This window comes from Arachis ipaensis, chromosome B1 (assembly GCF_059453495.1).
Source record: "Arachis ipaensis isolate K30076 ecotype BB chromosome B1, ASM5945349v1, whole genome shotgun sequence".
In the NCBI taxonomy this organism is placed as follows: domain Eukaryota; kingdom Viridiplantae; phylum Streptophyta; class Magnoliopsida; order Fabales; family Fabaceae; genus Arachis; species Arachis ipaensis.
In genome coordinates, this window is record NC_142436.1 from 126067996 (window position 1) to 126093098 (window position 25103).

The 25103-nt window shown below is 36.1% G+C and overlaps 1 protein-coding gene and 1 pseudogene across 1 annotated transcript; both read right to left on the reverse strand.

The window, feature by feature from the left end:
* Positions 1–1311: 1311 nt before the first annotated feature.
* Positions 1312–12572, reverse strand: LOC107619036 (uncharacterized). The gene is made up of 6 exons (XM_088502993.1): positions 12497–12572; positions 11977–12218; positions 2468–2680; positions 1944–2036; positions 1706–1807; positions 1312–1602 (listed from the first exon to the last, which is right to left on the reverse strand). Exons 1-6 carry the CDS (start codon positions 12570–12572, stop codon positions 1312–1314), a joined length of 1017 nt encoding a protein of 338 aa, XP_088359119.1.
* A 772-nt stretch (positions 12573–13344) lies between these two features.
* LOC107610655 (uncharacterized) lies at positions 13345–24001 on the reverse strand (annotated as a pseudogene).
* Between the last annotated feature and the right edge of the window lie 1102 nt (positions 24002–25103).

Genomic DNA, 25103 nt, shown 5'->3' on the forward strand with positions numbered 1-25103 from the left:
AAAATGGCGATTTTTTATTTGTTTAAAATGGCGGCTGTAACCGCCGTTACCAGGATGTTGTGGCATCATTTCTGTTTAAAATGGCGGTTGGAAACTGCCGTTTTTACCATTATAACCGCCATTTTTACCAAGTTATAATGGCATCTTTTGTGTTTAAAATGACAGTTTTTAGCCGCCTTTTTACCAGGTTATAATGGCATTTTTTGTGTTTAAAATGGCAGTTTTTAACCGCCATTTCTACCAGCGTATAATGGCATCGTTTTCATTTAAAATGGGGTTTCTAACCGCCGTTTGTACCTAATTATGATGACAATTTTATGCTTTTTAAAATAAGATTGAAACTACCAATTTAAAGTGATATTTTCGAAACTCACTTAAAAATCTCGTAATAACCAGAAGGCATAATCATAAATCAAACATCATAAGATGATTTTTAATTCATACATGATCTAAAAGTCATAATCCAAGTCATAATTGAAATATCATAATCCAAAAACAAAGTATCAAAGTAACATTTTTCAATAATACGTCTTAACATATAATTCTTAATATACGTCTTAACATATCAAACAAGGTCATGCTTCCTTGTTGCTTGCTCCAGAAGACCTACTTCCTAACTCTTTTGGTGATGAAATCTCACTCTCCTGATCCAATCCCTACAACAAAAATATAACTATTATGAGCATAAGAAATGCAACAAAAATGCATATATTGATATACATTTATCATGTCTAATTACATAACATTGATACAATAATGAAACCAATTTAAGATTATAGAGCCAACTACACATGAAAACTAATTAGCACCATATAAACCACATTATATTTCTCATTAAATTGATGAAAAAAATTTAAGAGTATAAAAACAGGTTTGACATCGTTTTCCAAACCTCATTGTTCAAAAGTTGAAATCCAAACACAAATTCCATTATAGTTCCTTAGACAATTTAAGCTAAGCTGTTTTGTGTTATGTTGAGCTTAGAAGGTAAGACTTTAATTTGCACCTTTACCCAAAGCAGTGTTGTGTTGTGTTCCACTATTTGAACTATCTTATATGTGTAGTTGAGGCTATACTATAAATTACACTCTCTCTTCTTTAGTATTTCACATAACCGTGAGTTTCATAAACAGAAGGAAAGTATATGCCTTTTGTTAAACTTGTATTAATTATTACTATCACTCTAGCATAAGCTAGCACTACTACTAATTATATTAATAATAGGAATCATAAGTAGAATATGAATGTACCTGTGAAACTTGTTGAGTAGGGAATATTCCAGCCAATTGTATTGGAATTTTACCTCCTTCCTTAGAAGTAATATAAGAGACTAGCACTTGAAATTGCGCTTTTAACGGTATCCAACTCTTCTTGCACATTTGGACCAGAAGTAGATGATGTGCCAACATCATTTGAAGAACCTAAATCTATTTGACTAATCCTTGTAGTGTTGTTCTTGAAAGAAATTGTTGGAACAGCTTCCATACCTAAACCTCGAACACGACCAGGGTGCTCTTTCCCAAAAACTACTCCAAGAGCATCAAGAGGAGAATTAACAGTTAATTCCATCGGTTGTTGGCTGCTATGTACTTCAATCTTCTCCTACATATATAAAAAGAAAGAGAAAGAATAAAAAATAGTATTATCTTATAAAAAAGAAAGAAAAAGAAATACAAACAAGTTACTTATTGCACTTTAGTCTTACCGCTATTTCTTTAGCCTTTTCATTAACATAACTTCCATCTATTTTCTTGTGAGTGATGTCCCACATTTGAACCCTACTAACTTCTTTTCCCATCTCTTCCGTCTAAAATTTAAGAAAAGTAGAAAGACTCGATCCAAAAATAGCAGCCTACTAACTTAGATTAAATATGTAGAAAATTAAGAGATGATGCATGCATTATATTTGAGATAGATTAGATATGCATGAATTAATTGATTACCAATTCAGCCCTTCTTCTTGCAATTGATTTAGCACCTGAAGTATAAGGAATTATTTGTTTTTGCCGAATTTCTTGATTCCTTTTACAAAATTTCTGCAAGTTAAATTTGGACACAATTATTACATTAGTTTGTTTAGTTAATAATGGGAAACCGAAGTGAATACACACGAACAACTATGATAAAAACCACTCTTCAATTGCAGAGGGCAACTAGCATAGAATATTCACTTCTGCATGTTAACCGCAAGAACCATCATCTTTCAAAACTGACTTAAATAGGGTAAAAATGTGCACTAACCACAATAATTTAGGACTAAAATAAATAGAGACTGTACCACTATTTATGACTGCCCCGCAGCCAATAGTTCAATTGTAAAAATAAAGATCAGAACCTCTGGCAACTCTAGAGACACCCAGAAATCAAAATCACTCTTCAACAACATTGACTAGTTCATATTCAATTATATATATATTTCAAATGCTGTAAAAAAGGACAACATTTAACTAGGAGAGTAAGTACTTACCTGAGTTTCAGGCTTCAAACGATATTCTACGAATAAAGCCCATTGATCAGGAGCAATATCTTCTGGTGCATTATTTATGATCTCGGTTTTACTCAACCTTGGATCATAAAAATCATTCCAAAGCTTTATCCTATGTTCCCTCCATATTTTGCCAAGCGATTGGAGCAAAAAACGTTTGGACAAGTTATCACTCACTTTGAAGCAAAATCGAGCCTTCAATATTATAAAGAATATATATTAACCAGCAAATATAATTAAATAATGGCAAAGAAATAAGCTTTAGAGTTTGAGTAATCTTTGGTGCACGGAATTGTGATCACACTTTTCACAACTCCGCACAACTAACCAGCAAGTGCACTGGGTCGTCCAAGTAATACCTTACGCGAGTAAGGGTCGATCCCACGGAGATTGTCGGCTTGAAGCAAGCTATGGTCATCTCGTAAATCTTAGTCAGGCGGATTCAATTGGTTATGAGTTTTGATAATTAAAAGATAAATAAAACGTAAATTAAAATAAAGATACTTATGTAATTCATTGGTGGGAATTTCAGATAAGCGTTTGGAGATGCTTTGTTGCTTCTGAACCTCTGCTTTTCTACTGTCTTCATCCAATCATGCGTGCTCCCTTCCATGGCAAGTTGTATGATCCTCTCAGTGAAAATGCTCCAAGTACGGTTTCTGCACGGCAAATCAGCTGTCGGATTTCTCGTCTCGGATGAAAAATACCAGGTACAGCTACCGCACGGCAAATCATCTGTCAGTTCTCACTTGTGTCAGAATAGGATCTCTCTATCCTTTTGCACACTGTCACGGCGCCCAACATTCGTGAGTTTGAAGCTCGACACAGTCATCCCGTCCCAAATCCTACTCGAAATACCACAGACAAGGTTTAGACTTTCTGGATCTCAGGAATGCTGCCAATTGGTTCTAGCCTCTACCACGAAAGTTCTAACCTCACGGACTCCGTCCGTGGATTAGAGACCCAAGAGATTATACTCTGGCTATCGTCCAATGACTACGTTGAACATCATGCAGACCGCTTATGGTTGTCAGGCACGCAGATCTTGGCTAAGCGAGTAACGAAGATAGTGGGTGATTGTCACGGGTCACCCCTTATTCTGACTTAACTGAATTAAGTACAAGAGTATATCTTGGAGAAGAAGTAAGCGTGAATTGAAAGAGAAACAATAGTACTTGCATTAATTCATGAAGAACAGCAGAGCTCCGCACCTTAATCTATGAGTTGTAGAAACTCCACCATTGAAAATACATAAGAGAAAAAGTCTAGGCATGGCCGAATGGCCAGCCTCCAAAGTCCAAAGATGATCAAAAGATATTCTCTCTGAATACAATAGTAAAAAGTTCTATTTATACTAAACTAGTTACTAAGGATTACAGAAAATAAGTAACTAAGTGCAGATAGTGCAGAAATCCACTTCTGGGGTCAACTTGGTGTGTGCTTGGGCTGAGCATTGAGATTTACACGTGCATAGGCCTTTTTTAGAGTTAAATGCCAGCTTGGATGCCAGTTTGGGCGTTTAACTCCAGTTCTGGTGCCAGTTCTGGCATTTTACGACAGAAAAGGGTCTCTGGTGGGCGTTTAAACGCCAGTTTGGGCCATTAAATCTCGGAAAAAGTATGGACTATTATACATTGCTGGAAATCCCAAGATGACTACTTTCCAACGCAATTGAGAGTGCGCCAATTGAGCTTCTTTAGCTCTAGAAAATCCACTTCGCGTGTAGGAGGGTCAGAATCCAACAGCATCTGCAGTCCTTTCTCAGCCTCTGAATCAGACTTTTGTTCAGGTCCCTCAATTTCAGCCAGAAAATACTTGAAATTACAGAAAAATACACAAACTCATAGTAAAGTCCAGTAATGTGATTTTTGCATAAAAACTAATAAAAATATTATAAAAAGTAACTAAAATATACTAAAAACTTCCTAAAAATAATGCCAAAAAGCGTATAAATTATCCGCTCATCACAACACTAAACTTAAATTGTTGCTTGTCCCCAAGCAACTAAAAACAAAATAGGATAAAAATAAGAGAAAATACAATAAATTTCAAAATATCAATGAAGCTTAGTTTCAATTGGATGAGCGGGACTAGTAGCTTTTTGCTTCTGAACAGTTTTGGCATCTCACTTTATCCTTTGAAGTTCAGAATGATTGGCATCCATAGAAAATCAGAACTCAGATAGTGTTATTGATTCTCCTAGTTTAGTATGTTGATTCTTGAACACAGCTACTTTATAAGTCTTGGCCGTGGCCCTAAGCATTTTGTTTTCCAGTATTACCACCGGATACATAAATGCCACAGACACATAACTGGGTGAACCTTTTTAGATTGTGACTCAGCTTTGCTAGAGTCCCCAGTTAGAGGTGCCCAGAGTTCTTAAGCACACTCTTTTTGCTTTGGATCACAACTTTAACCGCTCAGTCTCAAGCTTTTCACTTGACACCTTCACGCCACAAGCACATGTTTAGAGACAGCTTGATTTAGCCGCTTAGGCCGGGATTTTATTCCTTTGGGCCCTCCTATCCATTAATGCTTAAAGCCTTGGATCCTTTTTACCCTTGCCTTTTAGTTTAAAGGGTTATTGGCTTTTTCTGCTTGCTTTTTCTTTTTCTTTCTTTGCCTTTATTTTTCGCCCCTTTTTTTTTTGCAAGCTTTGTGTTTTTCCCTGCTTTTTCTTGCTTCAAGAATCAATTTTATGATTTTTCAGATTATCAATAACATTTCTCTTTTTTCATTATTCTTTCAAGAGCCAACAATTTTAACATTCATAAACTTCACTATAAAAAAATATGCACTGTTCAAGCATTCATTCAGACAACAAAAAGTATTGTCACCACATCAAAATAATTAAACTATTTTCAAGATAGAATTTGAAATTCATGTACTTCTTTTTCTTTTTTAGAAAACATTTTTCATTTAAGAAAGGTGAAAGATTCATGGAACATTCATAGCTTTAAGACATAGACACTAAACACTAATGATCATGTAATGAAGACACAAACATAGACAAAACATAAAGCATAGAAACCGAAAACAGAAAAACAAATAACAAGGAGATTAAAGAACGGGTCCACCTTAGTGATGGTGGCTTCTTCTTCCTCTTAAAGAACCAATGGAGTTCTTGAGCTCCTCTTTGTCTCTTCCTTGCCTTTGTTGCTCCTCTTTCATGGCCTTTTGGTCCTCTCTGATTTCATGGAGGATGATGGAGTGCTCTTGTTGAGGTCCATGAGTGGGCTCTCTTGTTTGCTCCATCCTCTTTCTAGTGATGGGGCTTTTGAGATGAATCTCTCCATCACCCATGACTCGGAGTTGGAAGCAACTGCCTTCCCTTTCCTCTTCCTAGAGGTTTCTCCGGCCTTATGTGCTATTAATGGTTATGGAAAAACAAAAAGCAGAGCTTTTTTCACACCAAACTTAAAAAGTTTGCTCATCCTCGAGCAAAATAAGATAGAAGGGAGTAGAAGAAGAATGACGTAATTAATTTTGAAAACTTATTACTGTATACAAGAAAAATTAAAAAGAGTTGAAAAGAATTTGAAAACATATGTAAGTTTTGAAAACGTTTTGGAAGGAATTGAAAAGAAATAAAAAAAGAATTAAAAAGAATTGGAAAGGTTATCAATATTTGAAAATAGAAATTGAAAGATGAACGTTTAAAATATGTTTAATGCAAAAAATTATGAATTAAAACATGAAAAATTGAAAAAAATCGAATTGGAAACAAAATTACCTCCCTTGTGTCATCCTGGCGTTAAACGCCCAGAATGCTATCCATTCTGGCGTTTAACGCTCACTTGACTGCCTCTTTGGGTGTTTAACGCCCAGCCAGATACCTTGGCTGCGTTAAACGCCAGGAATCCTTCTTTACTGGGCATTTTTCTAAATGCCCAAAATGCTGCCTGCATAGGCGTTAAAGCGTTAAACGCCCATTCTGCTATCCTTACTGGCGTTTAAACGCCAGTAAGCCTGTCCTCCAGGGTGTTCTATTTTTGATGCTGTTTTTTATTTCGCTTTAATTCTGTAGCTATTTTTATGACTCCACATGATCATCAACCTAAAGAAAACATAACATGGCAATGGAAAACAAATGTCTATAAAAATAAATATAATTAAATAACATTGAGTTGCCTCCCAATAAGCGCTTCTTTAATGTCAATAGCTTGACAGTGAGCTCTTAAAGAGCTTCACAGAGACTTAGAGCTTAATGGTGGCCTCCCAACACCAAATTTAAAAGTTGAGTGTGGGGGCTCTGTTTGACTCTGTATTGAGAGAAGCTTTTCATGCTTCCTCTCCATGGTTACAGAAGAAGATCCTTGAGCCTTAAACACAAGGTAGTCCTCATTTAATTGAAGGACTAACTCTCCTCTGTCCACATCAATCACAGCCCGTGCTGTGGCTAGGAAGGGTCTTCCAAGGATAATGGATTCATCCTCATCCTTCCCAGTGTCTAGGATTATGAAGTCAGCAGGGATGTACAGTCCTTCAACCTTCACTAAGACATCCTCTACAAGTCCATAAGCCTGTTTCATTGATTTGTCTGCCATCTCTAGTGAGATTCTTGCAGCTTGTACCTCAAAGATCCCCAGTTTTTCCATTACAGAGAGTGGCATGAGGTTTATACCTGACCCCAGGTCACACAGAGCCTTCTCAAAGGTCATAGTGCCTATGGTACAAGGTATTAAGAACCTTCTGGGATTCAGTTTCTTCTGAGGTAATTTCTGTTGAACTAAGGCATTCAGTTTCATGATTGTTCCTAGATACCGAGCTACTTGCTCTTCAACAATATTTTCATCCTCATCAGAGGAAGAATCTTCATCAGAGCTCATGAACTACAACATTAAGTTCCATGGAATCTCTATGGTCTCTATATGAGCCTCAGATTCCTTTGGTTCCTCAATAGGGAACTCCTTATTGGTCAATGGACGTCTAGCAAGGTCTTCCTCACTGGAAATCACTGCCTTTTTACTCTCTCTAGGTTCGGCCACTTTGGATATAGTTATGGCCTTGCACTCTCTTTTGGGATTCTCTTCTGTATTGCTTGGGAGAGTACTAGGAGGAGTTTCAGTAACTCTTTTACTCAGCTGACCCACTTGTGCCTCCAAATTTCTGATGGAGGACCTTGTTTCAGTCATGAAAATGAGAGTAGTCTTAGACAGATCAGAGACTATGGTTGCTAAGTCAGAGAGGCTCTGCCTGGAATTCTCTGTCTGTTGCTGAGAAGATGATGGAAAAGGCTTGCTATTGCCAAACCTATTTCTCCCACCATTATTATTATTGAAGCCTTGTTGAGGCTTCTGTTGATCCTTCCATGAGAAATTTGGATGATTTCTCCATGAAGGAATATAGGTGTTTCCATAGGATTCTCCCATGTAATTCACCTCTTCCATTGCAGGATTCTCAGGGTCATAAGCTTCTCCTTCAGAAGAAGCTTCTTTAGTACTGCCGGATGCAGCTTGCATTCTAGTCAGATTCTGAGAAATCATATTGACTTGCTGAGTCAATATTTTATTCTGAGCCAATATGGTATTCAGAGTATCAATCTCAAGAACTCCTTTCTTTTGAGTCATCCCATTATTCACAGGATTTCTTTCAGAAGTGTACATGAACTGGTTATTTACAACCATCTCAATGAGTTCCTGGGCTTCTGCAGGGGTTTTCTTCAGATGAAGAGATCCATCAGCAGAGTGGTCCAATGACATCTTGGACAATTCAGACAGACCATCATAGAATATACATAAGATGCTCCATTCTGAAAGCATGTCAGAAGGACACCTTCTGATCAATTTCTTGTATCTTTTTCAAGCTTCATAGAGGGATTCACCTTCCTTCTGTCTGAAGGTTTGGACTTCCACTCTAAGCTTGCTCATCTTTTGAGGTGGAGGCCAAGAAAGCATTGACCAACTTTTTCCAAGAGTTCAGGCTTTCTTTAGGTTATGAGTCCAACCATATCCTAGCTCTGTCTCTTACAGCAAAGGGAAAAAGCATAACTCTGTAGACCTCGGGATCAACCCTATTGGTCTTAACAGTGTCACAGATTTGCAAGAATTCAGCTAAGAACTGATGAGGGTCTTCCAATGGAAGTCCATGAAACTTGTAATTCTGCTGCATTAGAGAAACTAATTGAGGCTTAAGCTCAAAGTTGTTTGCTCCAATTGCAGAAATTGATATGCTTCTTCCATAGAAGTCGAAAGTTGGTGCAGTAAAGTCACCAAGCATCTTCCTTGCATCTCCACCGTTGTTGTTGGGTTTGGCTGCCATGTCTGCTTCTTTTTCGAAAATTTCTGTAAGGTCCTCTCAGGAGTTTTGTGCTTTAGCTTCTCTTAGCTTCCTCTTCAGAGTCCTTTGAAGTTCAGGATCAGCTTCAACAAGAATGTCTTTATCCCTGTTCCTGCTCATATGAAAAAGAAGAGAACAGAAAAGAAGAGGAATCCTGTATGTCACAGTATAGAGATTCCTTTATGTGTCAGATGAAAAGAAGAATAGAAGAATGAGGTAGAGAGAGGAGATGAATAATTCGAACAGAGAGAAGAGAGAGGGGTTCAAATTATGAGTAGAAGAGAAATGTTAGTACTTAAATAAAATAAATAGAAAGAAATGAGAGAGAGAGTATTCGAATTTTAATTAAAAGAGAAGAAAAATATTTTTGTTTTTTTATTTTAATTATAAGTTAGAATTCAAAATTTAAGAAAAGAAATAAAAGCAAATTGAAAACTAAATTAATTAATTAATTAAAAATATTTTTGAAAATTTGTTAGTTAGTTTTCGAAATTAATGAGAGAGAAAAGTAGTTAGGTGGTTTTGAAAAAGATAAGAAATAGTAAACTTTTTAAAATTAAAACAAACAAGTCAAGTGGTTGATTGAAAAAGATTTGAAAATAAATTTTGAAAAGATAAGAAGTTAGAAAAAGAGTTTGAAATTAAAATTTTAAAAAGATATGATTGAAATTTATTTTGAAAAGGAATTGAAAAAGAAATTAAAAAGATTTGATTTTAAAAATTAAAGTTGATGACTTGACTAACAAGAAACTAAAAGGTATGATTCTAGAATTTAAAGATTGAACCTTTCTTAACAAGAAAGTAACAAACTTGAAATTTTTGAATCAAAACATTAATTTTTAGTAAAGTTTTCGAAAATATGAAATAAAAATAAGAAAAAGATTTTGAAAATTTATTTAAGAAATTCGAAAATATTAAGAAGAAAAATGAAAAAGATTTGATTTTTGAAAAAAAGATTTGAAAAGATAAAATTTTTAAATTAAAATTTTGACTTGACTAACAAGAAACAACTAAATTTTAAAAATTATTGACCAAGTCAACTCAAAATTTCAAAAATTATGAGAAGAATAAGGAAAAGATATTTTTTACTTTTGAATTTTTAATGAGGAGAGAGAAAAACAACAAAATGAAACAAAAGATAAAAATATAAGATCAAAACAAATAATGCATGCAAGAACACTTTGAATGTCAAGATGAACACCAAGAACACTTTGAAGATCATGATGAACATCAAGAACATATTTTTGAAAATTTTTAAGAAAAGAAAGACATGCAAGACACCAAACTTAAGAACTTTTGTACTACGGACACTAACAATTTGAAAATTCATATGAAAAACAAGAAAAGACATAAAACAAGAAAAATTAAAGATCAAACAAGGAAAATTATCAAGAACAACTTGAAGATCATGAAGAACATAATGCATGAATTTTCAAAAATTTTAAGAAAATTAAAAAAATGCAATTGACACCAAACTTAAAATTTGACACAAGACTCAAACAAGAAACACAAAATTTTTTTGGTTTTTGTGATTTTATTAAATTTTTTGTATTTTTTCGAAATTATTTTGGAAAAAGAAAATAAAGAAATTCAAAATTTTTTTTAATAAGAATTCTAGGATTCATGCAATGTTAGTCTAAAGCTTCGGTCCAAAAGAATTAGACATGGCCAAATGGCCAGCCAAGCTTTAGCATAACAAATACAGACATGTCCTTTCTACAATGGAAAGTGGAAACCTCAGTCCAAAAGATTAGACATGGCTTAACAGTCAGCCAGGCTTCAACATATCTCATGAAGCTCTAGAATTCATTCTTAAAAAATTTTTTTGAATTCTTTTTTTGAAAACTAATTTTTTTTTCGAAAATAAAAATAAAAAGCTTAAACATAAAATAAAATTACCCAATCTAAGCAACAAGATGAACCGTCAGTTGTTCAAACTTGAACAATTCTCGGCAACGGTGCCAAAAACTTGGTGCACGAAATTGTGATCACACTTTTCACAACTCCGCACAACTAACCAGCAAATGCACTGGGTCGTCCAAGTAATACCTTACGCGAGTAAGGGTCGATCCCACAGAGATTGTCGGCTTGAAGCAAGCTATGGTCATCTTGTAAATCTTAGTCAGGCAGATTCAATTGGTTCTCGCCTCTACCACGGAGGTTCTAACCTCGCGAACTCGGTCCGTGGATTAGAGACCCAAGAGATTATACTCCGGCTGTCGTCCAATGACTACGTTGAACATCATGTAGACCGCTTGTGGTTGTCAGGCACGCGGATCTTGGCTAAGCGAGTAACGAAGATAGTGGGTGATTATCACGGGTCACCCCTTCATTCTAACTTAACTGAATTAAGTACGAGAGTATATCTTGGAGAAGAAGTAAGCGTGAATTGAAAGAGAAACAATAGTACTTGCATTAATTCATGAAGAATAGTAGAGCTCCACACCTTAATCTATGAGGTGTAGAAACTCCACCGTTGAAAATACATAAGAGAAAAAGTCTAGGCATGGCCCAATGGCCAGCCTCCAAAGTCCAAAGATGATCAAAATATATTCTCTCCGAATACAATAGTAAAAAGTGCTATTTATACTAAACTAGTTACTAAGGATTACGGAAAATAAGTAACTAAGTGCAGATAGTGCAGAAATCCACTTTCGTGGCCCACTTGGTGTGTACTTGGGCTGAGCATTGATTTTTACACGTGCATAGGCCTTTTCTAGAGTTAAACGCCAGCTTGGATGCCAGTTTGGGCGTTTAACTCCAGTTCTGGTGCCAGTTCTGGCGTTTTACGCCAGAAAAGGGTCTCTGGTAGGCGTTTAAACACCAGTTTGGGCCATCAAATCTCGGGAAAAGTATGGAGTATTATACATTGCTGAAAAGCCCAAGATGACTACTTTTCAACGCAATTGAGAGTGCCCCAATTGGGATTTTGTAGCTCCAGAAAATCTACTTCGAGTGCAGGAGGGTCAGAATCGAACAGCATCTGCAGTCCTTTCTTAGCCTCTGAATCAGACTTTTGCTCAGGTCCCTCAATTTCAGCCAGAAAATACCTGAAATTACAGAAAAAGACAAAAACTCCTAGTAAAGTCCAGAAATGTGATTTTTTCATAAAAACTAATAAAAATATAACAAAAAGTAACTAAAACATACTAAAAACTACCTAAAGACAATGCCAAAAAGCGTATAAATTATCCGCTCATCAATCTTCTTACTAGGAAAAAAATATTCCATTGATTTTCAAAAAAGCTTGCTGGAATGTCTGACCACTTTTCAAAACTGATTGGAAATGCTACACAATCAGTGGCCAATTGTCCACAAACTCCTGCAAGGAGTCCAACTACTTCTCCTATTGCTGAATGATGTTTATCAAAATTGACAACTATGCGCAAACCTTCTGGCAAATTATGCACATCCTTCGCTAATAAATGAAGGCGTGTACTATCTTCGTATTCATCTAAAATAGACAAATGAGTATAAATAAATGAGTAAATGAGCGACTAAAGAATAAAATAAATAAAATTCACGTTGTATGTTGGACAGCAACATAAGTAGATAAGGCAACGTATATAAGCCAATAACTAGCTAAGGGTATCATAGAATTCAATTTCTATTTTCAATCCTTTCAAACTAATTCATATATAACATCTATACATCTAAAAATACTAATAGAACATCTATACATACCTATGGCATCAACAGTCTAATAATGTTTAGATTCACGTCCACGTTTACGATTAGGATCGGATGGATCCTCATATATAGTTGGAGCAACTGATGATGGCTCAGAAGAATTTGAAGCTGCCGACATGTCTCGGGATGAACTTGCAGCTGCTGCCAACTTGTCTCGGGAGGAACTTGCAGCTGCTGCCGACTTGTCTCGGGAGGAACTTGCAACTACTGCCGACTTGTCCCGGAAGGAATTTGAAGCTGCCGACTTGTTTCAGGAGAAATTTGTAGCTACCAATGTGTCTCGAGAGGAATTTGCAGCTGTTGCGGACTTGACTTGTGATGCATTTGAAGCTGCCGACTTGTCTTGTGAAGAATTTGCAGTTGCTGCTACTTTAAGTAGATTCTTGTACCTCTTTTATTTTGGCATATCTGCATAATAGATTAAATCAATAATTAATAAATATAATATAAAATGTGCATCAAGATTAAAAGAATAGACCCTGTAGCTAAGTTGGTGAAATAATTTAAAGCAAATTAAAGCCGTTTCAAGCATTTTAAATATGAATATTGTCATTGCTGCTAGATTCGGTCTTTATCTTATCATAATTACATGGCCCATACTTTACATGACTAACTTTTCTTCATGCAATGCAATCCATTTATTCTAATTCAGTTAATGCAAATAAACTGAAAAATTAAACAATTGATCAAATAATTAAGTTAATGCAAATAAACTAAAGTTATCAAAAGTTACATAATATAAATTTCGTACCATAAATTAATTTAACCTACTAACTATTCTGACATGTGTTCGTCTTCTCCAATGTCATCATCTAGTAATTTATCATCTACCTCATCTCTTAACAATGATAGATTATCACCATTTTCAAATAAAGAATCCAGGTTTTGCTCTAACCAAGGCTCATTCTCACATGCTTCATCATCTTCATTTCCCCCATATCATATGAGTCTCTTGGCTTCAAATGCACGACAACACTCCAATCTTTATTCACTTCATCATTGACGAAATACACCATTCGAGCTTGTGAGGCTTCAATATATGGATCATCCTCCTCTCGGTCACCACTGTGTATTACTCGTGAAAAATTAACAGAAGTAAAATCCCAACTATCCTTTCTACATCCCCGTTCTCTTGTGGTGTCAGCCCATTTACATTTGAATAAAGTAACCCGAAATCGGCCATTGTAGTAATATCTTCTAATTTGCCATAATATGACAAATCAACATTCCTAACATTAGTATCACTAGCGCTAGCAACACAAGGAGTTGAAGACATTAAGAAAACTCCACTATTCTGGGTCCTTAACCCATTGTCTCGATTGGTAGTTCGAAAGGAGAACCCATTGATACTAAATGTAGAAAACCTCTTGGCATATTGTGATGGACCCCTTGCTAAGTATCTCAAATCCTCATGCACAGTATTCATAATGTCTGGGTTCATAAGCTATTATGATAGAACAAAATATTAGTTATTATATCCACAAATACTGCTGAATATTAGCAAAAAAGATCACTTTTCTATTTACCTGCGTAGGAAACCAAGTAACAAAATCTTTATTGACTCTTTTTTCTATCTCTACATTTGAAGGCCTTCTACCCTTAGATCGTCTTCGTACAAAATCTTTGAAGTCACTGTCAGATATGAAAGTTTAACTCTAACTAAACAACTATTTTTAGGTAAATAAAAAACATGTATGCAAATCCTTAAGTACTTACTCAATGAACGGTTTGACATATGGACAATTTAGAACCACATAGCGATGTGCTTCTTTTTTTTCCATAGGTGACAACTCAAATACTGTGAAAGCTCCCTTAGACTTACCTATTTGTGGAAAAAGCGAATCAACATGTGTACTGTAGTTACCATCCGGACGATCATCAATACGTGGTGGCCTATTAAATCTTGTCTCAATCCCTTCTAAGTATCGAGAGCAAAATGTAAGAGCTTCTTCAGCCACATATCCCTCAGCTATAGAACCTTCTTATTTAGCTTTGTTTCGTACATAGGACTTCAAATATCCTAAATACCTAGTTTGTATAATTGGCTTTAGTAAGCAAGATATAACTAAGTGATAGGTTAAATAAATAATGATTGAAAAGAGATATTTACCTCTCAATAGGATACATCCACCTATAGTGTACTGGTCCTCCAAGTTTTGCTTCATCAACTAGATGACAGGTTAAATGAACCATGATTGTAAAGAAAGAAGGAGGGAACAACATTTCTAAATGACAAAGGGTAAGGATTATTCGAGGTTGGAGCTTCTCAATTTCTGTAAGACTTAAGCTTTTAGAGCACAACTGTTGAAAGAATGAAGACAACTCTATTAGCACTGCAGTAACTTTATCTGGTAGCACATTACGTATGGCAATGGGTAATAGTTGCTGCATAAGGACATGGCAGTAATGGCTCTTCAATCCAGAGAGCTTTCTTTGCTTCAGGTCAACACACCGTGAAATATTACTCGAGAGACCATCTGGTACTCTAATATTCTTTATAGTACGCAAGAATACATCTTTCATGGAATTTGACATTGTAAACAAAGATGGATGATATCTCCCATTTTCATCTGGCCATAAATCTTTCCTTATACCCATTTCTTTAAGATCCTTACGAGCTTTGAGATTATCCTTTGACCTTCCAGTCTCATTGAGAAAAGTGTATAACACATTGTCGCAAACATTCTTTTCAATGTGCATGACATCTAGATTGTGGCGCAATAAGTTAGAATCCCAATAAGGAAGATAAAAAAAATATGCTTTTCTTCCTCCACATCCCAGATTCATCATCTTCTTCAATAACTTTTCGTCGAGTCCTCTTACCTTTACTTGCCTGTAGTTCCTTCCCAAATGAAACATTGATGCCTTCAAGTTGTTCCAATTTTTCTGACCATGTTAGTACTGCTGGGGGATCCCTCAACTCAATTTTTCCATTAAATTTTGCACGACTTAGCCTAAACTTATGACCCCTTTCTAAGAAACGGGGATGTCCCAAAAAATTCCTTAGGAAGAGGAGAAACCTCCTAAACCCGAGCTCAAACCACTACCACCATCCCTGAAATATGTATTTCTAGGAGAAGGTGACTCTTTTCCGGTGATCATAAGCTCTGCTTTAAATCCACAGGAAAAGAAAGCACTAATTCAGGTGCTAAGGACACACAAGGCAACTCTTGGGTGGTCCATAAGTGATCTTAAGGGCATTATCCCAGCTAGATGCATGCACAAGATCCTATTGGAGGATAATGCTAAGCCAGTGGTTCAACCACATAGGCGGCTAAATCCAGCCATGAAGGAGGTGGTGCAGAAAGAGGTCACTAAGTTACTGGAGGCTGGGATTATTTATCCTATTTCTGATAGCTCCTGGGTGAGCCCTGTCCTTGTTGTCCCCAAGAAGGGAGGCATGACAGTGGTTCATAATGAAAAGAATGAACTGGTTCCTACAAGAACAGTTACAGGGTGACATATGTGTATTGATTACAGAAGGCTCAATATAGCCACCAGGAAAGATCACTTTCCTTTACCATTCATAGACCAGATGCTAGAGAGACTAGCAGGTCATGAATATTACTGCTTTTTGGATGGCTATTCAGGTTACAACCAAATTGCAGTAGATCCTCAGGACCAAGAGAAAACAGCATTCACATGTCCTTCTAGAGTATTTGCCTACAGAAGGATGCCTTTTGGCCTGTGCAATGCACCTGCAACCTTTCAGAGGTGCATGATTTCTATCTTCTCTAATATGGTAGAGAAATTTTTGGAAGTCTTCATGGATGACTTCTCAGTATTTGGAGACTCATTCAGCTCCTGCCTTGACCATTTAGCACTTGTTCTGAAAAGGTGCCAAGAGACCAACCTAGTTTTAAACTGGGAAAAATGTCACTTTATGGTGACTGAAGGAATTGTCCTTGGGCATAAAATTTCAAATAAGGGAATAGAGGTGGATCAAGCTAAAGTAGAGATAATTAAAAAATTACCATCACCTGCCAATGTTAAGGCAATCAGAAGCTTTCTGGGACATGCAGAATTCTATAGGAGGTTTATAAAGGATTTTTCAAAAATTGCAAAACCTCTGAGCAATCTGCTAGCTGCTGACATGCCATTTGTGTTTGACACAGAGTGTCTGCAAGCATTTGAAACTCTGAAAGCTAAGTTGGTCACAGCCCCAGTTATTTCTGCACCAGACTGGACATTACCATTCGAACTAATGTGTGATGCTAGTGACCATGCCATTAGTGCAGTATTGGGACAGAGACATGACAAGCTTCTGCACATCATTTACTATGCTAGCCGTGTTTTAAATGATACGCAGAAAAATTACACAACCACAGAAAAGGAATTGCTTGCAGTGGTTTATGCCATTGACAAGTTTAGATCTTACTTAGTAGGATCAAAAGTGATTGTGTACACTGACCATGCTGCTCTAAAATATCTTCTCACAAAGCAGGATTCAAAACCCAGACTCATAAGATGGGTGTTGCTTATGCAAGAGTTTGATATAGAAATTAGAGACAGAAAAGGGACAGAGAATCAAGTAGCTGATCACCTGTCCCGGATAGAACCAGTAGCAGGAGCATCCCTTCCTCATACTAAGATATCTGAAACCTTTCTGGATGAGCAATTGTTTGCTATTCAGGAAGCTCCATGGTTTGCAAACATTGCAAACTATAAGGCTCCATAAGAGCTCACTGTCAAGCTATTGACATTAAAGAAGCGCTTATTGGGAGGCAACCTAATGTTATTTAATTGTATCTATTTATTTTCCATTGTTATTTTATGTTTTCTGTAGGTTGATGATCATGTGAAGTCACAAAAACAACTGAAAAATCAAAAACAGAATGAAAAATAGCATTAAAAACAACTCACCCTGGAGGAAGAGCTTACTGGCATTTAAACGCCAGTAAGAAGCATCAGACTAGCGTTTAACGCCAGAAAGAAGCACCAACTTGGCGTTAAATGCCAATAAAGGGAGAAAAGCTGGCATTAAACGCCAGAAATAAGTAGCACTCTGGCGTTAAACGCCAAGATTGCACTCTAAGGGCATTTACACGCCTAAATAGACCAGGGATGATAAGTCCTTGACCCCTCAGGATCTGTGGACCCCACAGGATCCCCACCAACCTCAACTCACCCTCTCTCTCTTCTTCACACCTTTCTATAACACTATTCCCCAAATACCCTTCACCTATCAAATCTTACACTCTTCTCCATAATCTCTTCACCACTCACATCTATCCATCATAAAATCCCACCTACCTTACCATTCAAATTCAAACCATATCCCTCCCAAACCCACCCCATCATACACACTCAACCCTCCTTGGCCGAAACCACACACCACTCTATCTCCTCCACTTCTTCTTCTTCTCCTCCTTTCTTTCTTCTTTTGCTCGAGGATGAACAAATATTTTAAGTTTGGTGTAGAAAAAAGCACTGCTTTTTTTATAACCATTAATGGCACCTAAGGCCGGAGAAACCTCTAGAAAGAGGAAAGAGAAGGCAATTGCTTCCACCTCCGAGTCATGGGAGATGGAGAGATTCATCTCACAAGCCCATCACTAAGAAAAGGATGGAGCAAACAAGAGAGCCCACTCATGGACCTCAACAAGAGCATGAGGAAGTTCTTCATCATGAAATTCCTGATATGCCTCAAGGGATGCACTTTTCTCCACAAAACTATTGGGAGCAAATTAACACCTCCCTAGGAGAATTGAGTTTCAACATGGGACAACTAAGGGTGGAGCACCAAGAGAATTCTATCCTCCTCCATAAAATTAGAGAAGATCAAAGAGCTATGAGGGAGGAGCAACAAAGGCAAGGAAGAGACATTGAGGAGCTAAAGCACTCCAAAAGATCTTCAAGAGGAAGAACTAGCCGCCATCACTAAGGTGGACCCGTTCCTCAATCTCCTTGTCTATTTATTTATTTTTCTGTTTTTCGTTTACTATGCTTTATGTTTATCTATGTTTGTGTTTTTATTACATGATCATTAGTGTTTAAGTGTCTATGTCTTAAAGCTATGAATGTCCTATGAATCCATCACCTTTCTTAAATAAAAAATGTTTTAATTACAAAAGAACAAGAAGTACATGAATTTCGAATTCATCCTTGAGATTAGTCTAATTATTTTGATGTGGTGACAATACTTTTTGTTTTCTGAATGAATGCTTGAACAGTGCATATGTCTTTTGAATCTGTTGTTTATGAATGTTAAAATTGTTGGCTCTTGAAAGAATGATGAAAAAGGAGAAATGTTATTGATAATCTAAAAAATCATAAAATTGATTCTTGAAGCAAGAAAAAGTAGTGAAAAAGCAAAAGCTTGCAAAAAAAAATGGCGAAAATAAAAGAAAAAAAAGAGAAAGAAAAAGAAAAAGCAAGCAGAAAAAGCCAAGAGCTCTTTAAACCAAAAGGCAAGAGCAAAAAGCCAGTAGCCCTTAAAACTAAAAGGCAAGGGTAAAAAGGATCCAAGGCTTTGAGCATTAATGGATAGGAGGGTCCAAAGGAATAAAATCCTGGCCTAAGCGGCTAAACCAAGCTGTCCCTAACCATGTGCTTGTGGCGTGAAGGTGTCAAGTGAAGAGCTTGAGACTGAGCGGTTAAAGTCATGATCCAAAGCAAAAAGAGTGTGGTTAAGAACCCTGGACACCTCTAATTGGGGACTCTAGCAAAGCTGAGTCACAATCTGAAAAGGTTCACCCAGTTATGTGTCTGTGGCATTTATGTGTTCGGTGGTAATACTGGAAAACAAAGTGCTTAGGGCCACGGCCAAGACTCATAAAGTAGCTGTGTTCAAGAATCAACATATTGAACTAGGAGAATCAATAACACTATCTAAATTCTGAGTTCCTATAGATGCCAATCATTCTGAACTTCAAAGGATAAAGTGAGATGCCAAAACTGTTCAGAGGCAAAAAGCTACTAGTCCCGCTCATCTAATTGGAGCTAAGTTTCATTGATATTTTGGAATTTATAGTATACTCTCTTCTTTTTATCCTATTTGATTTTCAGTTGCTTGGGGACAAGCAACAATTTAAGTTTGGTGTTGTGATGAGCGGATAATTTATACGCTTTTTGGCATTTTTTTAGGTAGTTTTTAGTATGTTTTAGTTACTTTTTATTATATTTTTATTAATTTTTAAATAAAAATCACATTTCTGGACTTTACTATGAGTTTGTGTGTTTTTCTGTGATTTCAGTTATTTTTCGGCTGAAATTGAGGGACCTGAGGAAAAATCTGATTCAGAGGCTGAAAAAGGACTGCAAATGCTGTTAGATTCTGACCTCCCTGCACTCGAAATAGATTTTCTGGAGCTACAGAAGCCCAATTGGTGCGCTCTCAATTGAGTTGGAATGTAGACATCCAGGGATTTCCAGCAATATATAATAGTCCATACTTTGCCCGAGTTTTGACGACGCAAACTGGCGTTCAAACGCCAACTTCTTGCCCTATTCTGAAGTTTAACGCCAGAAACAGGTTACAAACCGGAGTTAAACGCCACAAACAGGCTGCAACCTGGCATTTAACTCCAAGAGAAGCCTCTACACGTGCAAAGCTTCAATGCTCAGCCCAAGCACACACCAAGTGGGCCAGGAAGTGGATTTATGCACTATATACACTTAGTTACTTATTTTCTGTAACCCTAGCTACTAGTTTAGTATAAAAATAACTTTTAGAGACTTACTATGTACCTCATAACATTTTTTACATGTTTCACATTGTATTTATGACGGCATGAGTCTTTAAACCCCATGGTTGGGGGTGAGGAGCTCTGCTGTGTTTCGATGAATTAATGCAATTACTACTGTTTTTCATTCAATCACGCTTGTTTCTATTCTAAGATATTCACTCGCACTTCACCTTGATGAATGTGATAATCTGTGACACTCATCATCATTCTCACCTATGAACGCGTGCCTCACAACCACCTCCATTCTATCTGTACTAGCTTGAGTGTGTATCTCTTAGCCTCCTGGTTCACGATCAGAGTCTTCGTGGTATAGGCTAGAATTATTGGCGGCCATTCTTGAGATCCGGAAAGTCTAAACCTTTTCTGTGGTATTTCGAGTAGGATCTGGGAAGGGATGACTGTGACGAGCTTCAAACTCGTCAGTTTGGGCGTAGTGACAGACGCAAAAAAATCAATAGATTCTATTCCAACATGAGTGAGAACTGACAGATGATTAGCCGTGCGGTGACAGCGCATTTGAACCATTTTCACTGAGAGGATGGATGGTAGCCATTGGCAACGGTGATCCACCAACATACAGCTTGCCATGGAAGGAGACCTGCGTGCGTGAAGAAGAAGACAGTAGGAAAGTAGAGATTCAGAAGACAGAGCATCTCCAAAACCTCAATCTGTTCTCCATTACTGCACAACAAGTATTATTTACTTTATGTTAATTACTTTTCATAAACCCAATCAATTTTATTTCTAATTTCCTGACTAAGAGTTACAAAATAACCATAGCTTGCTTCAAGCCAACAATCTCCGTGGGATCGGCCCTTACTCACGTAAGGTATTACTTGGACGACCCAGTGCCCTTGCTGGTTAGTTGTGCGGAATTGTGAAAAGTGTGAATAAAAATTTCGTGCATCAGTAACATACTCTAAAGTCTGAACTAATAATGAGCTGATTAGCTTATTAGCATATTACCAATAGTAATAACTAAGACACATGCAATTTTGGCACTAATCCTAATCATGATGAAAGGAAAAATACTCCATGTTCTCCATATCAATTATTATTTTTGCCTTAAATTTGTTTATTATATGATGAAAAAGAAGACTTTGTATGTATACATATATAATATATTATTTATACATAGGAACCAATAGTGTCTCACATGGGACCATGCAAATGGATCAAAAGTCAAAGCAAGTTGATGAGAGAAAGTTTTTATTTGATTAGAGATTAGATGCTCTGTCCTCCACTGATGATGATGATCTTTAATATTCTAAATCAGCTTATCCAACATAAATAGGTATCACTACCAAAGCTTAAAATAATAGAACGAACCTGATATTCTGGAATAAGCTCATTCAACTCAGAACGTAGATCCTGAAAGATAGAAAAATAAATGGTTATGTTATCAACAACATTAATAATGATAACAAAGTTCCAGAAAATATCATGATTAGTATCAAAATCCCTCCCCCCCCCCCAAAGACCAACTGTACCAATATAACAATGCTAGGAAATATAGCAGTAATTCCATTCACAGAGGAAAAAAATACACGCGATAAAGGCTTATTGTATACATTTCATACAACACCAAATATAAACAGGAAGTGAGGGAGAGCATACAGTGGCAGTGGATGTCTGAATTTGAAGCCATCTAACTGAATTGGCAAGGCTAGGTTGTGGACCCTGTGTTCATAAAAATAAAAATTAGATAATCATTACAGAGAAAAGTAAAATGACGTGCGCAAAGAGAGAAAAGATAAAGAAAGAAAAAAATAGCAGAGCATCTAATCTAATCTAACTAGAAGAAAAGAAGTAGGAACAAAATATAGGATTCGAATTTCAAATACTTCACTAATTTAGTAGATAGATGCTCAAATTAAATAGAATGCACTTTAAAATTGACTAGTTATTAAAATAAGTTAGTTATTTCATTTTTCTTTTTTCCTTTTTACAATATGTCATTTGAAAGCATTCAAGTTGCAGTGAGTTATTAAAATCAGTTTGCAATTGAGTGCAACAGCAACAACTATAATTAATGTCAATTTTTGACTAGTTAATAAGCTCAAAAACTGCAGCAAAGATAAATTCAGTCATCATGAATGTAGCTCATGTTGAATTTGACACTGAAATCTGCAGATAATTCAGTATTCTTAGCCTAACTTTAGGTAGCACATGTCAGCTGAGAGAGATTCATCCATGTGCCATGTGGGTGCTTGGTGCCACATTATATGACTGCCACGATAACTGAAAGCACTATCTTTATCATTGTGATGGCTGTCTAAAATATGACTTGTGTAGCACATAGTTAACACAATTGGATAGTACGCTCTTGAATAATAATCAAGTGACATTTTCAAATCACAAAATCCATGTTGACAAAACTTCCCTTACTACAAAAATAAAGAACATTTGACAAGCTCATGTAATGGAATAGACCATGATACATAAATTGAAAGAGAAACAAATCAACGCAACAAGGTAAAAAACGTTCACCAAAAGATCTCATTTCTAGTATTTGTAAGAGCACTTAAGGAAACAAGATTACTATCTTAATTTCCAAAATCAAGCTAAATGCAAGATAAATACTAAAAATAAAGAATAGATTGTTGCAACAGTGAAGTAAGCATTCAATTCAAACACTTGAAGAAGCAAACCAACGACAATTGCTGGAGAATAGCAGCAAAAATCAGATACAGCAAAAAACCTGTTTCACATGAAAAATTATCAAGAACAAATTCATGTTAGTTAAAGCAAGTTAGTTAGTTATCTAAATAATCAAACAACTAGTTTACATAAAAACACAAAGACACACTATCTGTTTTCAATTAATTCTTATTTCTTCATTCCTTGGTCAAATGCAAAATCTGGTGGCGCCTATTTGAATAATTGATTAAAAACCAGCTGAAAGTCTCAAACACAAGTAAGACAAGTGAGTCTAATAGTCAATATAGGGTATTCGAAGACATATAAAATTTTGAAACTGAAAGTTAAAATATAAAAAGGGGTCAGCAAATGTGAATTAAAAAAGGCCTAACATGTGAATAAGGAATAGAATATACTAAAAATCTGACTGGTCATTGAGAACATTTAAAAATGCAGTGCTTTGAGAACTATTTTAATCCAGAAACTGCGCCTTAAAAATTGAACCAACAAACAAGAAAAAACAAACCCAAACTGCTCCAAGTTTCGGATCAACACACTACTTGACTTTATCCTTGCTAAGTCTTGGTGTAGCCTGAAATACAAGTTGCTATGATAACCTAAATTGGAAGATATATAAAATTTAATACATCTCAATTAACAAACCCAAACTTGTCTAAATTAGAAACGGATACAAATGCAAATTTAAACAAGTCAGAACACTAGATACTTGAATCAACATAACAAAACCAGTTCAGATAACAAGTAGTTTTTAATCAACATAACCAGTTCAGAACACTAGACATTGGCACTAAATCTGAGATCAGGGAGAGAGAGAGAGAGAGAGAGAGAGGAGAGAGAGAGGAGGGGGTAAGGTTAGGGAAACAACCTTTCCGGCTTCGCAAGCAGTGTCGATGGCAGATGTGAGGAAGGAAGATCCAAGATCCAAGATCTGAGATCGTCGACTGGTTGAACACAAGATGGTAAGAGAGAGGAGAAGCCCGAGAGAGAAGAACGGTGATGTGGAGAGCTTCTTTACACGGAGGAGACGAAGGAGAGAGAAGGGAGATCGAGAGTGCCGTTATGATGTGTTTCGTTTAATGAGCTAGGGTTGCGGTTCCTTTGTTTTATATACGTGTGAAAACGGCGGTTCAAAACCACCATAATCACCAGAACCGCCACCAAACCCAAAGTTAATTATGGCAGCAACCAAAAATGCCATAATAACGGGTATTACGGCGGTTCTTTAAAACCGCCGTAATGTCAATGCCATTTTAAACTCTTTTTTTTTGTAGTGGGTCCCTATACATTTTTTTTTCAATTTAGTCCTTGTTAACGTTAAACGTCCAAAAAATTTTAGTGAATTGTGAAATTACTTGTATACCCTTAGGGACTCAATTGAAAAGAAAAAAAAAGTATAGGGACCTAATTGAAAATTCAATGAAATTATAAATATTCAATGAAAGATATTCCTATAATCCCTATTCAATGATTCTACGATATGAAAGATATTTCTATAATCCTTTTTATTTTGTTACTATCATTTTTTTGCTTATTTATATACAAATTGTACCAAAAATACCTTCTCTTTTCTTTTTTACTTTCAAAATACTTTATCTTAAGAACATACAAAAAAAAGGATAAAATGAAACAAAAATAGTAGTATAAAATTCAATTTCTATCATTCAAGTATTTATTATGATCATGTAATATTTTACATTTGTGTGGATTCATGGAATATAGTTTGTGTCTTTATCATATTATGGTACACCATAAAAAATCACAAGGCTATGTAATTTGTGTTATTAAAATTTGAAATCTAAAAACAAAAACCATAGGAAACGTAATTTCAGTGTTATACAGATAATCTAGAAATCAGTTCTTGTGTTGTAGCCTCCCACAACCAGCATAGGATCAACAATAAAGAGCAGACTTGAGTTCATTAGGGGTCCCAATATGATAGTCTTTTCTACCAAAAGTTTCAACCAAAGCATGGTAGCCTGCTTTCGAAACAAAGGAAGTCGGAGTAGGATCATCTTTGTGAGGTCCATTTATCTCTTCGGGGATTCTCCGGTCACCACTATATACCCCTCCATTATTGTAAATAATCGCTACCATAGGTAACTCGTACTGAACTAATGTCTGGATTGAAAACTACAGAAACGTCTTGGAAATACAGTGGTAAGTTGACAAGTAAACTAACTTACATTCTGAGAATTAGCATCACTTTCTTCACTGCTACCTTCACTTGCTATAAGTTCATAATCTGACCTCAATGAAGTTAACAATGACATTTAGGTCAGATTTAGCATCTTTTAGAGCTG